We start from the raw sequence: 15,008 nt of genomic DNA, 5'->3' as shown, positions 1-15,008 counted from the left end.
CCCAAGGGGCGGAGTCCATCGACGTAGGTCTACGTCGCTGGACGGGATCGTGCCACATTGCCACAGTAGCAGCAATGTAAGCAGGGCGGAAGTGGTTAAAGAGAACCTGGACCCTTAAATGCTGGGGAGAGCTGTAGATGGATTATAGGCCCACCAAGGGGAGAGGAAGGTGCAGAGTCACCTGCCAATCTGCGTCACACCATAGAGGAGATGCCAGCCAAGCCAAAGAAATAAGAGGGCTCGTGTCAGAAGCCACCACTCTCTCTCCCCAACTGTCCAGGTCAGGGAGGCCTTTGAGTCATATACTGCATTGGCCTCCCTTCTGGTACTGGTCTGTGGATCACCTTGCACAATTAACCCCTCTGCATCATGTATCAAGTACTTTGCAGATACTCCAGAGACAGGTGGAGGTCTCTCACTTATGCCCCTTTTGGACGCTGGGGGGTCACCTGGATCCTGGCTTGTGGCCTGTTCTGGTACTGACCGATTTCAGCCTTGTATAAAATACTCTGGTTTGGTTCTTTTAAATATACGGTTGTTTCATTCTAAACATCTAAGCATCTGTGATTGGAGACATCTATACAAAGCTATGCTCATATAGACCCCTGAGGAAGAATTTGACCTCACCATTTTCGAAACGCGTTGGATCTCAGCTGTCTATGTTTTTCAGAATATGCTCTTCTCCACTGTCAGGTGTTATGTATGACATTGTGTAACCGCATGTGTAACCGCATGACATTGTTTTAACCACTTGGAATCTTTTCTTAGCACTGATCACTGTATTGGTGTCACTGATCCCCAAAAAAAAGGGTCACTTAGTGTCAGATTTGTCTGCCGATATGACGCAGCCTCGCTAACAATCACTGATCACTTGTAAAAAAAAAAAAAATAATAAAATTCCATAAATCAGTCCTATAGTTTGAAGACGTGATAACTTTTGCGCAAACCAATCAATATACGCTTATCGGGATTTGTTTTACCAAAAACATGTAGCAGAATACATATTGGCCTAAATTGACAAAGAAGTGATTTTTTACATTTTTTTATTTGGTAATGTTTTTAAGCAGAAAGAAAAAAAAAATTTAATTTTATTGTTTATAGCGCAAAAAATAAAAAATAAAAAATGCAAAGGAGATCAAAAAAAGCTTTATTTGTAGGAAAAAAAGAACATAAATTTTCCTTGGGTACGTTGTTGCACGACTGCACAATTTTCAGTTGAAGCAAGGCTGTGCAGTATCGCAAAAAAATCGCCTGGTCAGGAAGGGGGTAAAACCTTCTGGGGCTGAAGTGGTTGAAGCATCCTCTTGAAGACTGTGACGTGAGTCACTTTGGTTGGGGGGCTTGTGGAATCCAGATAGCTTTAGGGAGGTTGGGAGACTACTTGTACAGCTTCCCCGGTGCCTCTTATGTGTAAGTCACCCTGGGTCTATTAGAGGCACAGGGTGACAAAGAACCCCAGTCGGGTCTACACTAATCAGACTCACTGTACAACCACACCAGACTCCGCATTTCATGTTACCCCCCCAGGTTATCCTGGGTTCTATATGTGTGGTTTGTGTTGAAAGAGTGAGGGGCCTCTTTTACTTGGGACAATAATATTTCTGAACAGTGTCCCTCAGGAAATACATAAAGATATATTGCAGATTATTAGGATATTGCAAAAGCATTTCATAGACCCTTGCTAGTGGGGTGGGGGTGTGTTATTGTTGAATACCTGCAGTCCATTGTTCTTCTATTGTTCCTGTCTGCCTTGAGTAAGCTTATTATGGGATGTTTATGGGTGTGTGGATTGGCTCTAAGGGGGAGGGGTTGTCCCAGAGTGTATATTTCTTTGTTCTTTGTGTTTCAATAAACAGTTTGATTCTGGTTTGACTCCAAAACGTGTACTGTCTAGTTCTTGGGGTAACTATATCCAAATTCACGGATCTCGATCATCTCGTGTTCCAGAGCTAAGGAAGCAGATTCTTGGCGGAGATACCCAGTCGGGATGTTCCGGATTCCGTCACAAAGACCATGCTAGAAAATGCCAAATAATGACTACAGCATGGTAGTCCAGTTCTGTGAGGGTGTTCATAGACATCCTCCCAGAACCATGCCCCCGCGCGCCCACTGTGGTGCACGTCCGGCGTGCTCTGTGGTCGCTGACCAAAGATCAGGGTTAAATAGGTTCTAAAGGCAGAATGTTTTTTTATCTTAAAGGAGATGTACAGACAAAGCTCATTTGGTTGTATTTCTCCTGTGGATCACAGTTCGTTCTGCACTCCTGTGACCCATTTTCAGCAGACAGCGGGCTGAAGTCCGATCTCTGCTGATGCCACAGAGTCGGTCCAGGCTTGGGCATTATCACAACCATAGAGTCGGGATCTGCTCACATACCTGGAACGGCACTCGGCTCAGCCTCTCAGTGAGCCATTGAGAGTCTGAGCTGGCTGATCCCGCCCCTTCTCAGCCCAGCACTCCAGTGATCAAGGAGGGGGTAGAGAACCGGAGACTGACAGTCAGAAGCTCTCTGCTCAGGGAGCTGTCAGAACCGAGCGATCGGCGGTGTTCGATAGCTCGGTTCTCAGTGTAGAGGTGCCAGGGGACAGATGCAGCATCCACCTAGGTATGAATCTAAAAAAAAAAAAAACCCTCATACATCTCTTGCATTCTTGATTATCTTGATTCTATGCATCAAGATAAAAACCTGATTGTCGTCCGTTGCTGTCATTCAAAGTCAGTGAGCCAATAAGGAGCGAGAGCGGGCAGAGCTGAGCTGCGTCTCTGTGTCTGAATGGACACACAGAGCAGTGGTTAGGCATGGGTGCCTCCATAGCAAGCTGCTTGCTACGGGGCAGGAGGGAGGGGCCAGGAGCACCGGCAAGGGACCCAAGAAAAGGAGGATCAGGGCTGCTCTGTTCAAAATCATTACACAGAGCAGGTAGGTATAGCATGTTTGTTATTTTTAAACAAAAAAAAAAAAAACCCAAGCCTTTACTATCACTTTAAAGGCCAATCACAACAGCCCTTTATCATGTGATCAGCTGTATCCAATCACAGCTGATCACAATGTAAATCAAAAAAGCAAAGGTATTTCCAGTCACTACTTACCAACCAGCCAGCAACCAGCCAAATTAACCTGTCTAACAGTATGCGTTAAAAACAGGGGTTTAGTTGCACACATTTGCAAATATATGCGTAAGCTGCAGGCCACGACAAGGCACCCTGATATCTGCAGTCCCTAACTCTACCTTTAAAGAGTCTCCACAATGGAAGCACATGCATTCTGATGAGATAGATGGAGGACAGGTGACTGGAGGGAGCCCACCCCTCCTTAAAGGCGCAGGGTCACACTGAACACCCAGCACATTGCACAATGGCAGCAAAGGTGTCAGTGCATAATCTATACACAGAATCCCTCCTTCAGGGTGTTTACGTTATCTCCATTACCCTCAGCATGGAACCTCCTCTGGTATAGCATTCTTGCCAGTAGTTTTGGGAGTCCGCAGGTAGGGAGCTTATCAGAATCTGGATAATAAGGGGTACTCAGATATTGGCTCCCTGTATGTGAAAAAGTGTTCCTATTTAAAAAAGAAAAAAAATTGAATCTATAAATAAAGACACCCAAATGCTTGCCAAGTTCTGTAATAACAAAAAAAAAAAATAAATCCCTAAAAAATGCACTTATTGGAAATCCATCACCAACGTGGGAATTGTATCTGGGGGTTCCATTACTAATAAAGGAGGATCCCCAGATACCATCATGGGGGGTTTGGGGGAAGAGGACCTTTTTCTCATCAACATGGGAATAAGGTGCTTTGCCAGGGGGGGGCACAAGTTTGCCCCCCCCCCTCGCTTTTCTGGCCAACCGGGCAGTGCGCTTTAATTAAAGGTCTGGTATGGATTTTTTTGGGGATCTCACACTTTTATTTGTGTCAAGCCCCCCTTAAAATATATACTAGACTGAAAGGGTCTGCTTTTGCATTTATTTTATTTCTTTTTTTTTTATTTTGGGGGGGGGCTCTATGTGTATTGTGTTTTCTTATTCTTGCTGTACCATGTGCTACAAGCAAATATGGCATTAAGAAATAAAATTTAAAAAAATGACAGTTTAAATTGCTGGCAAAGAAAACTTTGTTGTTGGCTTCTAAAAAAAGAAAAAAAAAAAAAAGGCAAATAGACTTCACAGTTCCATTTCAATACATACCCCTATGAATTTATGCATTTTTTTTGGAGATCAGTGTGCTTTTTTTCTTTTAAAGCTGGGGGAAATGTAATTTTTCTGTTAAAACTATTTAAAACTCTTTTTTCTTTGTAAATGTCAGTGCTTTAAAAAAAAAAAAAAAAAAATCCTTCTTCCTGCCACATGGAATTTTTCTTCTTTTTTTTTTTTGGCATTAGTACACGTTCCCTTGGGCAGTGCCTATACCCATGTTATTTATTGACACCCCCTTGCCTATGGCCCCTATTTATTTCAATGGGGTTCAGATTCACCATCTGAAGTTTATAAAAGCTCGTTGAATCCTGGTTGAATTGAACTCAAGGCTCATCACTTATGTTGAGTTCTGCTAATTTTCTCAAGGGGGGAATACAGTATCTATATAAAGAATTTCAGACTGACTTTTCAGGAAAAACCTTTAGAAGAGAATTACCGATACGTTGGAAAATAGGTTAAAGGTAGTATCAGGTGTGCAAACAATATTTTTGAGCTTTTGAAAGCGATACCAGGTAAGAACAATGCAGCGTATTACTCATTCCCCCCAAAGATTTAAGAACAAATAAATACACAGACGCCTTAGAAAAAGCTTATTATTAACAATAGAAAAATCAATACAATAAAAAAAAAAATAACACTTGATTTATGAATGGCTCCATGTTTTGCATTTAATATAATAATGTATATGATAGTATTACTTTTTTTTTTTTTTTTTTTTTTGCTGATTTTGTAGCTATCTCCTGTATATAAGTTATATTCTACATGCTGATGCTTTATAATTACTTCTATATAAAGGAAATAATATGCTCTAACTGCATTTGAGGTTTATGTCTTTTAACAAATGGATGGTGGTTTTTATTCAATTTTGCAACACTAATAAATGTTAATAGTCGGTTCACACTGGGGCGACACGACTCCTTACTACTTCGGGAGGCGACTTGTCAGTCCACCACGACTTCGGGGGGACTTTCACATAATGGAAGTCTATGCAAGTCACTCCGAGGTCGCCCCGAAATAGTACAGGACCCTTTTTCTAAGTCGGAGTGACTTGTGTCGCTCCTATTAGAACCGGTCCTGTAGCGGTCAATGGACCGCGACTGAGCGCGACTTGTCAGGCTGACAAGTCGTCTGACAAGTCGCGCCAATGTGAACCGAGTCTAACACAATTGTTTATATTCGTTGTTGTTATTTATGTTTTTCATCCTACTTTTGTACGCTTTACATTCCCGTCTTTTATTTGGGGACCCCCCCATTGCCAAGGGCCGGTGTCAGGAGACCCCAAAGAACATTTTTTTTTAAATTAAAAAACCTCTAATGTTTTTTAATATCAATTCAAAGTCAATTGTGTTATTGAAACTTGTAAATCCATAATCAATAACCCATCAATGTAACCCCTTATCACTCATGACCCATTGCAGTATCCTCATTAAATATCAGATCCTGGGAATAGGCGTGGAATCCTTGATGATGCCATGAAAATATTTGGGATCCCTGGCTGCATATTTACATTTCATTGGCCAGGAAATTGGACTTTTTCAAAATAATTTCTATAAATAGGAAAATGTTTTAAATTTTCAAATTTTCAATTTTCAACAACCACATAGAAACATAAAAAAGATCAAGTCATCCTTTAAGTCTGCTCATTTTTTTTTCTTTATTTTTTAATTTATACGTGTTTTCGTTTTTTTGTTGTCTGAGTATAGATCTATGTTTATCCCAAGCATGTTTGAAGCCAGTGAGTGCCGGTTCACACTAGTGCGATGCCAGACATCGCATGTGATTCGCACCGCATTGCTGTGCAGATCCCATGTGATGTCTGTGCGATGCAAATATATTGCATTCGCTTGAAAATGTTGAAGGACCCTTTTTTTGGTTCTCACTGGAATCAGAATGCATGGGTGTTCACACATATGTGATCCGATTCCTGCACCATTTCACAATTCGCACTGCGATCTGCAAACCAATCTGGGGGTGTCATTAACTTTACATTGACAGCGATTCACAGGTCTCAGTGTGAACCAGTGTGCAATTCTGGTGCAATGTAGGAACTGGCACTGAATCACAGGGTTTTCCCGTATCGCGGCAGTGTGAATCGGTGTAATGTTAAAAAACCCTACCCTGTGAAAATTCCCTACCTTCATCACTTCTGGTGCGCGTACGTCATGCATCAGCTGAGCCTCTTCCCAGTTCGCATGCTCAGGCAGTAAATGATCGGCTCACACCGGAAGTGACGAGGTAGGGAATTTTCACGGGGTAGGGTTTTTTAACATTACAACGGCTTCCCGTGAAATAACCCTACCCTCGCTGCCAGTGCTTAAAGAGTTGGGTTAGCAAATGATGTCGGCTTCCCATGAAAATACCCTACCCTTGTTCCCCGGCGTGTCAAGGAAAATGTAAAAGTGTCTCCTAATGTAGGAAAATTTATATATATATATATATATATATATATTTATCATTCCATTTTGAATAATATATATACATTTTCTTCCATTAGGAGGCACTTTTACATTTTTCTGGACCCGCCGGGGAACGAGGGTAGGGTATTTTATATGTTGAATTGGATGAAACACTGACCCGTCTATAGCCAGTCTTACACCAAAGCCACCTCTCATTGTACTGCGCTAAAAAAGAACTAATCTTCTGACACCAAGACAAATAAGCCCTTCCCCCCCCCCCCCCTTACCTCCAGCAATGCATTATGTCAGCATTTGAGCAATCTATCACCCAGGCCAGTATTATAGGTGGTATATATGGAATGTCCGACCAAGACAGGGCGGACCGGAAAGACAACTAGATCTCTTTTCTATCCAAACTACATTGTTATGAAGAATGAGGAAGCTGAAAAGGTTCAAATTCATGAAAATAGTGTTCTTAACAGTGAGAGAGAGCGAGATTTGCTGAATATCCTCCAGGATGGGAATGCTCGCTGTACTCATTCTAATAACCACAGGTAAGTCTGCTGACAGGACAAGGTCTCTTTGGGGTTGCCAAACTAAGAATTTAAACAATGAGCTTCCCTTATCATATCCGGGATCTTTCTGTGTAAAAATTCTTTGTTGACTTGAGAATGATTGATTGGTTTTTGCTCTTGGCGAAATGTTTGCGAAGTGAGAATTTAATAAGCTGCTTAGGAAGCAATTGCTAGAAAACAAGACAATCTACTCTTTTACATTCTATTTATTTAGAAGCTTTTGAGAGTCCTGATCATTGTATGGTATGACTGGAGGGATTTTTAGCTACATTGATTTACTGAAGAACTATCAATTTGCATCTTTGGCAATGTTTTTTTCCAAATTGGTAACTGTCAATATCACCTGCTGAGATGCTTAAGCAAAGCTTGAAAAACATACCAGATCCTCAAAATGGGGAAATTTTAAGGCAATCCAAATAAATTTGTATAAAATTAGAAATGTTATTATTGATATTTGTTATAGAAGAGAACAAACCAAAATCAGAGAATAAAAGCACACAATCTATACTTATGAGATATTATTGACATGAATAAAAAAATTGTAAATTAACTCAAGTGCCAAAAATGGTGTTTCCCGAGCTCAGCTGAAGGACAGCCGAGATGTGAACACATTAGAGTTCACCCAAACTTGGGTGGCTAAAGAGCCAGTCAGAGGAAGGGCACCCTCCAAATCTGATATGGATAGCAGAGAACCAGGCTTGGCAGTCCAGAGACCAAATAGTGACTAATTAGCTCCAGGATGGGGATTGCCTCTAACGCCATTCTCTGTCCTCTCCAAGTTAGGGTGGACTCTAATGCTTGTGGACTCTAACCCCTCCAAATCTAATATGGATAGCAGAGAACCAGGCTTGGTAGTCCAGGGACCAAAGAGTGTCTAATTCCTCTCTTCCACATGAGGAGAGGACCATGAATGGCTTTGGAGGCAATTCCCGGCGTCCCCAGGACATGAATTGCCTCTAACGCCATTCTCGGTCCTCTCCAAATTTGGGTGGACTCTAATGCTTGTGGACTCTAAACCCTCCAAATCTAATATGGATAGCAGAGAACCAGGCTTGGTAGTCCAGGGACCAAAGAGTGGCTAATTCCTCTCTTCCGCATGAGGAGAGGACCATGAATGGCTTCGGAGGCAATTCCCGGAGTCTCCAGGACAGGAATTGCCTCTAAAGCCATTCTCAGGCCTCTCCAAATTTGGGTGGACTCTAATGCTTGTGGACTCTAAACCCTCCAAATCTAATATGGATAGCAGAGAACCAGGCTTGGTAGTCCAGGGACCAAAGAGTGTCTAATTCCTCTCTTCCGCATGAGGAGAGGACCATGAATGGCATCGGAGTCAATTCCCGGTGTCTCCAGGATGGGGATTGCCTCCGACGCCATTCTCTGTCCTCTCCAAGTTAGAGTGGACTCTAATGATTGTGGACTCTAAACCCTCCAAATCTAATATGGATAGCAGAGAACAAGGCTTGGCAGTCCAGAGACCAAAGAATGTCTAATTCCTCTCTTCCGCACAAGGAGAGGACTGAGAATGGCATTGGAGGCAATCCCCGGTGTCTCCAGGATGGGGATTGTCTCTATCGCCATTCTCGGTCCTCTCCAAGTTTAGGTGGACTCTAATGCTTGTGGACTCTAAACCCTCCTAATCTAATATGGATAGCAGAGAACCAGGCTTGGCAGTCCAGAGACGAAAGAATGTCTAATTCCTCTCTTCCGCACAAGGATAGGACTGAGAATGGCATCGGAGGCAATCCCCGGTGTCTCCAGGATGGGGATTGTCTCTATCGCCATTCTCGGTCCTCTCCATGTTTGGGTGGACTCTAATGCTTGTGGACTCTAAACCCTCCAAATCTAATATGGATAGAAGAGAACCAGGCTTGGCAGCCTGGAGACCAAACAGTATCTAATCCCTCTCTTCCGCATAAGGAGAGGACAGTGAATGGCGTCAGAGGCAATTTCCGGCATCTGCAGGACGCAGATTGCCTCCGACGCCATTCTCGGTCCTCTCCAAGTTTGGGTGGACTCTAATGCTTGTGGACTCTAAACCCTCTCAATCTAATATGGATAGCAGAGAACCAGGTTTGGCAGTCCAGAGACCAAAGAGTGTCTAATTCCTCTCTTCCGCATGAGGAGAGGACCGAGAATGGCGTTGGAGGCTATTTCGGGCGTCTCCAGGACGGGGATTGCCTCTATTGCCATTCTCCGTCCTCTCCAAGTTTGGGTGGACTCTAATGCTGCAGGCTTATCATTGATATAACTGCCTCGGCTCCCCCTTTTTTTACTATCAATCGGGGTTCGCAATGGAATTTTATCTTCTGTGATCCTTTTTATAACGTCCAGTCCTGGCTGGGAGGTCTTTTACCTATGGATGCATTCATACTAAATTATCTTTTTGAAAAAAAAATTACAGAAAAATACCTGAAGAAGAATTTGTATTGTTTTTCACATCAAAACACGTTGGATTTTCCCATGCTGTGATCACATCTCGGCTGTCCTTCAGCTGAGCTCGAGAAACGCCATTTTTGTCACTTGAGTTAATTTACAATTATCTTTATTCATGTCAATATCTCATACATATATATTGTGTGCTTTTATTCTCTGATTGTGATTTGTTCTCTTCTATAACATATCTCATTAATAAAATTTCAATTTTGTTTTTTTTTTTTTGTTTTTTTTACAAATTTGCTTGGATTCCCTAAAAAATCCCCCATTTTGAGGATCTGATATGTTTTTCATGTTTTTTTAGGGATGATGGCAATCACACCTCCAGCCACCTAGTCACTATATTTTACATGCTTGAACAAAGCTTGCTCGAAAATAAGACAATCTCTACTCTTTGCTTTTATTTATTAAGAAAATGCTTTTGTTCTTACAAAGGAAATATATTGCATTGAATATTTTTTGGGAAGGGAGTATTTTTCCTCTGGCTGTAGAGCAGCAAATCTGGGGCAAATTTACTGTTGCAATTGTGCTGCAACATAATATAGCCAGGGGTTAGGAGGTTTTGTTCTTACAAAGGAAATATATTCTATTGCATTGTAACATTGGCTGTTTTGGCTTAGTGATACAGAGTATTAATATACTGTATCAAATGGAAAGCATGTATTATTATACAATTACTGGAGTGAGTCAGAAACTTCTCCTTTCTTATTGAATTCAATATGTTTTGCAAGAATGGAAATTCCAGGGAAACAAATCAGTTTCTCTATCCCCAAAATCAGCATTTCTTAACCTTTTCAAGGTGGAGGAACCCTTAACCTCCCTGGCGGTATGATTATGTCAGGAATTACATACCAAAAGCGGTACAATTGTTTTCATGGAAATTTGGCGTTATGTATTATAGGCCTACAATTCTTAGTAATTACTGACTTAAACCTGACCAAAACAAGAGTCTAGTAGACATCCCAGATGTGATAAATTTGAAACACGCGTGAATTATAATCGAATCAATAATATTATTTTATTACTTAATATATAATATATATAATAAAATTATATTATTGATTAGATTATAATTCATGCATTATATATTATATATAGATATATGTGTGTGTGTATATATATATATATATAATATATATAACGCATGAATTATAATTGAATCAATAATATAATTGTATATATATATATATATATATATATATATATATATATATATATATATATATATATATATATATATATATATATATATATATATATATATATATATATATGTGTGTGTGTGTGTGCATATATATATATATATATATGTATATATATATATATATATATACACACACACACACACACATATATCTATATATAGTATATAATGCATGAATTATAATCTAATCAATAATATGATTTTATTATATATATTATATATTAAATAATAAAATAATATTATTGATTCGATTATAATTCACGCATTTGTGTTTCAAATTTATCACATCTGGGATGTCTACTAGACTCTTCTTTTGGTCAGGTTTAAGTCAGTAATTACTTAAGTCAGTAATCAGAGATAAATTGCTCATTGATCAAGGAACCTCTAGCAACCTCTGGAGGAACCTTAGGGTTCCAAGGAAACCTGGTTGAGAACCACTGCCCTAAATGTAACACATTCAAGGGCTGCATCCCCCCCCCCCTTATAACCTACTTTCAACCCTTCTTCATACCTACCCCATACCTAACCTTACCTCCCCCATTACAAGGTCAAAATTCCCTGAGTACTTGTGCTGGACACAAGTACCCACATATCCATTTTGTTCGACAACTAATTGAATAGTACACCCTTCTTCAAAATGCAGACCTTACATAGTTACATAGTTACATAGTAGTTGAGGTTGAATAAAGACAATAGTCCATCCAGTTCAACCTGTGTAGGTGTGTGTGGCCATAATCATCTCTCATACCCCTGAATGTTCTGATCCTTGAGATGTACGTCTAAGAGTCTTTTGAAAGTAGCCATACTTCCCGCAGAAACCACCTCTTGTGGTAGGGAATTCCACAATTTTGTAGCCCTAACAGTAAAGAACCCCCTGTGTTGCCTGAGGTCAAAACGCTTCTCCTCTAATCGCATTGTATGCCCTTGAGTCCTCATGCAATCCTTTTGATTTTGAATAGCTTTTTTTTCTATGCTGAGATCACCATTGAGGTACTGTATTTTCTGGCGTATAAGACTACTTTTGAACCTCAAAAAAATCCCCCAAAAATTGGGGGTCGTCTTATACGCCGAGTATAATATCTCAAAGGTAACCTAAGTATAAGTATTACCGGTAGATGAAAATTAGGGGGGTCGTCTAATACGCCCAGTCGTCTTATACGCCGGAAAATACGGTATTTATAAATTGCTATCATGTCCCCTCTCAGACCTGTACTGTGACTTACCAGACAAACCATTTGTTATGTTTCAGCGGGATACACATGTGTCTATAAATGGACTTTCCTAATATAATAATTACACTTGCAGTCAACTATCTTTCTAGTTTGCACGTGACAAAATGTCTCAATTTGTTTTGTTATTCGAATGTTACTCATGTGATGTACCTTCATGTTGTTGTACATGCGATGTTTGTAAACCTTGTATCCCTTTATTACATTAATAATAAACTTGTTTGAAAAAAAAAAGGGCTGCAAATACAATATAAGGAAAGCTTTACAGTTTTAACTTTGCATAAGGCTTTAATTTATGTTTTTTTTACCTTTTCTAAGAAGAGATTACACATTTGCATCCTGTCCGGGAATATGGGGTACCATTTTTCAGCACCATAATGTAGAAAGGGCTTGGAAGTCTTTGGGAGGTGGTTTAGTAACAGTCAACCAAATTTCAGGAATATAAAAACGTTGATTTAGGGCTTTCCCATTTAGATCATCTCTTGCCGGACGCCCTTCTCCCTCCCTACCCTTTACCCCCCCTCCCCTTTTTTTTTTTCTTCTCCTTTTTTCTCCCTCTCTCGTCCTCTCTTGCCGCTTTCTTCCTCCCTTGGCCCCCTTTCCATCTTTCTCTCTTCTTTTTTATTTCACTTCTATAAAAGCAAGCGAGGGAAGTGCTGGACCTGTTATTAACATACCGTTGGTGTGTACAAGAATGCTTTCTTTTATGTTTATGACTGATTTGTCATCTAAACTACTTGTATATTGTTCTGGATGTCTCCCTTTCCCTGCTTCAATAAAACTTATATTTGGAAAAGAAACGTTGATTTAATACTTTCTACAAAACTTTTCAAATGCAAATAATAAATTGAATATAATCATAATTGATAAAAGAGAAGAGGGCGATATTTTTGTCCTCCTGTGTGGCAAAGTTAGCAATAGATGCCAGGTAGAGAGATGCGGTTGCCTTTCTGTGGACTAAAACTAACCAACTTAGATGGTAAACATAACAGACATCTGTCCTCTGTCAGCTTAAATATATGACTTCAAAGTTTATAGGATTTGGGATTGTGATGGGAGTCACTTTGGTTGGGGGGGGCGTGGAACCCAGCTTACCTTCGACAGTTTGAGAAATCCCTCTTTTAGCTCCCTAGGTGTAGGTCCCCCTGTGTCTATTAGGGACACGGGGTGACCAGGGAAATGTTTGACTTAATGGAAACAGAATATGGTTTGGATTACTCAAATGGGACAGTAATATTTGTCAACAATATGTCTCAAGGAATATATGAAGAATCTAGGATCCATGTTAAAGGCCTAGCTGCCTATCGCCAATAAGAGACTGCTTCACACAGTCAGACTCATAGCAGATGCTAATATCATCAGCTCAACCACCTGTCTTCCACACATTGTTGAATATGCTGATTTCCTCACCTGTTATATACTGTGGGTTCTGTGTTTACACTTATGATAATGTGTATTGTATTTCAAGAGCTCGAGGACAGCAGTCTACTAGTTAATTGGCTCAGGTTAATTGAATCACTGTCATCTGTTAGTTGCTGAGTGGAAATACTGTTTGTGTTCGTTGTTACTTAGATATGTCAATTCTATTTCTGTATACAATTTAATCTGCATAGGATAATGTAGGCACCTGGCCTGGTGGGGTAATTTGACCAGGAGAGGGATGTTCACTATGATGTGCATAATTTATGTAAGGGGGCATTCTGTTTGGGGACAATTAATGTAAGGAGGCACTGTGATGTTCAGAATTCATGTAAGGGGGCACTCTGTTTGGGAAAATCCATTTTAGGGGGCACTGTGATGGGGACCATTCATGTACGGGTGTTGGGGACGATTTATGTAAGGGTTCCAATGCACTATTCCCAACACTGTGATGGGTATAATTTATGTAAGGGAGCACTCTAATGGGTAAACTCCATCTAAGTGAGCACTCTGATGGGGAAAATCCATGCAAGGAGGCCTACTGATGAAGACAATTCATGTAAGGGGGCACTCTGTTTAGGAAAATCAATTTTTTAGGGGGTACTGGGATGGGGACCATTTATGTAAGGGGGCAGTGTGATGGGGACAATTCATGTAAAGGGGCACTCTGATGGGGAAAATCCATGTAAGGAGGCACTCTGATGAGGACAATTCATGTAAGGGGACACTCTGTTGGGGACTATTTATGTAAGGTTTCCAACGCACTATTCCAACACTGTGATGGGTATAATTTATGTAAGGGGGCACTCTGATGGGGAAAATCCATGTAAGGGGGCACTCTGGGAAAATTAATTTTGGGGTACACTGTGATGGGGACCATTAATGTAAGGGGGCACTTTGATGGGGACAATTTATGTAAGGTTTCCAATGCACTATTCCCAACAGTGTGATGGGTATAATTTATGTAAGGGGGCACTCTGATGGGGAAAATCCATATAAGGGGTCACTCTGTTTGGGAAAATCCATTTCAGTAGGCACTGTGATGGGGACCATTCATGTAGGGGGGCACTCTGATGGGGATGATTTATGTAAGGGTTCCAATGCACTATTCCCAAGGCACACATTACTAGAGATGGCTGTGTATGTAAGTGGGAGCTGAAGCAACCACCGGCTGGAACTGTGAATAGTCAGAGAGAGATATGACCAGCACACCAAGATCTCCAAAATAGGTCCAAAGCTTTATTTGGCGATAGTATCATTACAGCAAATCGCAACGTTTTGGAGCCACACAGGACCCCTTCATAAGGCATGCAATGATGTGATCGCTAAATACTGTATATCTTTGGACCCATTTTGGAGATCCTGGTCTTCTGGGGACATCTCTCTCTCTCTGCCAATTTATGTAAGGGGGCACATGATGTAAGGGGGCACATGATGTAAGGGGGCACTCTGATGGGAACACATGATGTAAGGGGGCACTCTAATGGGGGCACATGATGTAAGGGGGCACTCTGATGGGAACACATGATGTAAGGGGGCACTCTAATGGGGGCACAT

The 15,008-nt window shown here is 40.7% G+C and overlaps 1 protein-coding gene across 1 annotated transcript in view; it reads left to right on the top strand.

Annotated features, from left to right (window-relative positions):
• Window positions 1–15,008, top strand: part of LOC309558474 (transmembrane protease serine 9-like) — a 182,598-nt gene that overhangs the window by 98,793 nt on the left and 68,797 nt on the right. Inside the window, 1 exon segment of the mRNA XM_082261545.1 lies at window positions 7,108–7,145. Within this exon segment, the coding sequence (XP_082117671.1) occupies window positions 7,108–7,145 (38 nt within the window).

The sequence above is a fragment of the Pelophylax lessonae genome (assembly GCF_965119305.1).
Source record: "Pelophylax lessonae genome assembly, chromosome: 6".
Taxonomy (NCBI): Eukaryota; Metazoa; Chordata; class Amphibia; order Anura; family Ranidae; genus Pelophylax; species Pelophylax lessonae.
Note: the sequence above shows the minus strand (reverse complement) of the source record. Positions and strands in the feature narration are given on the sequence as shown.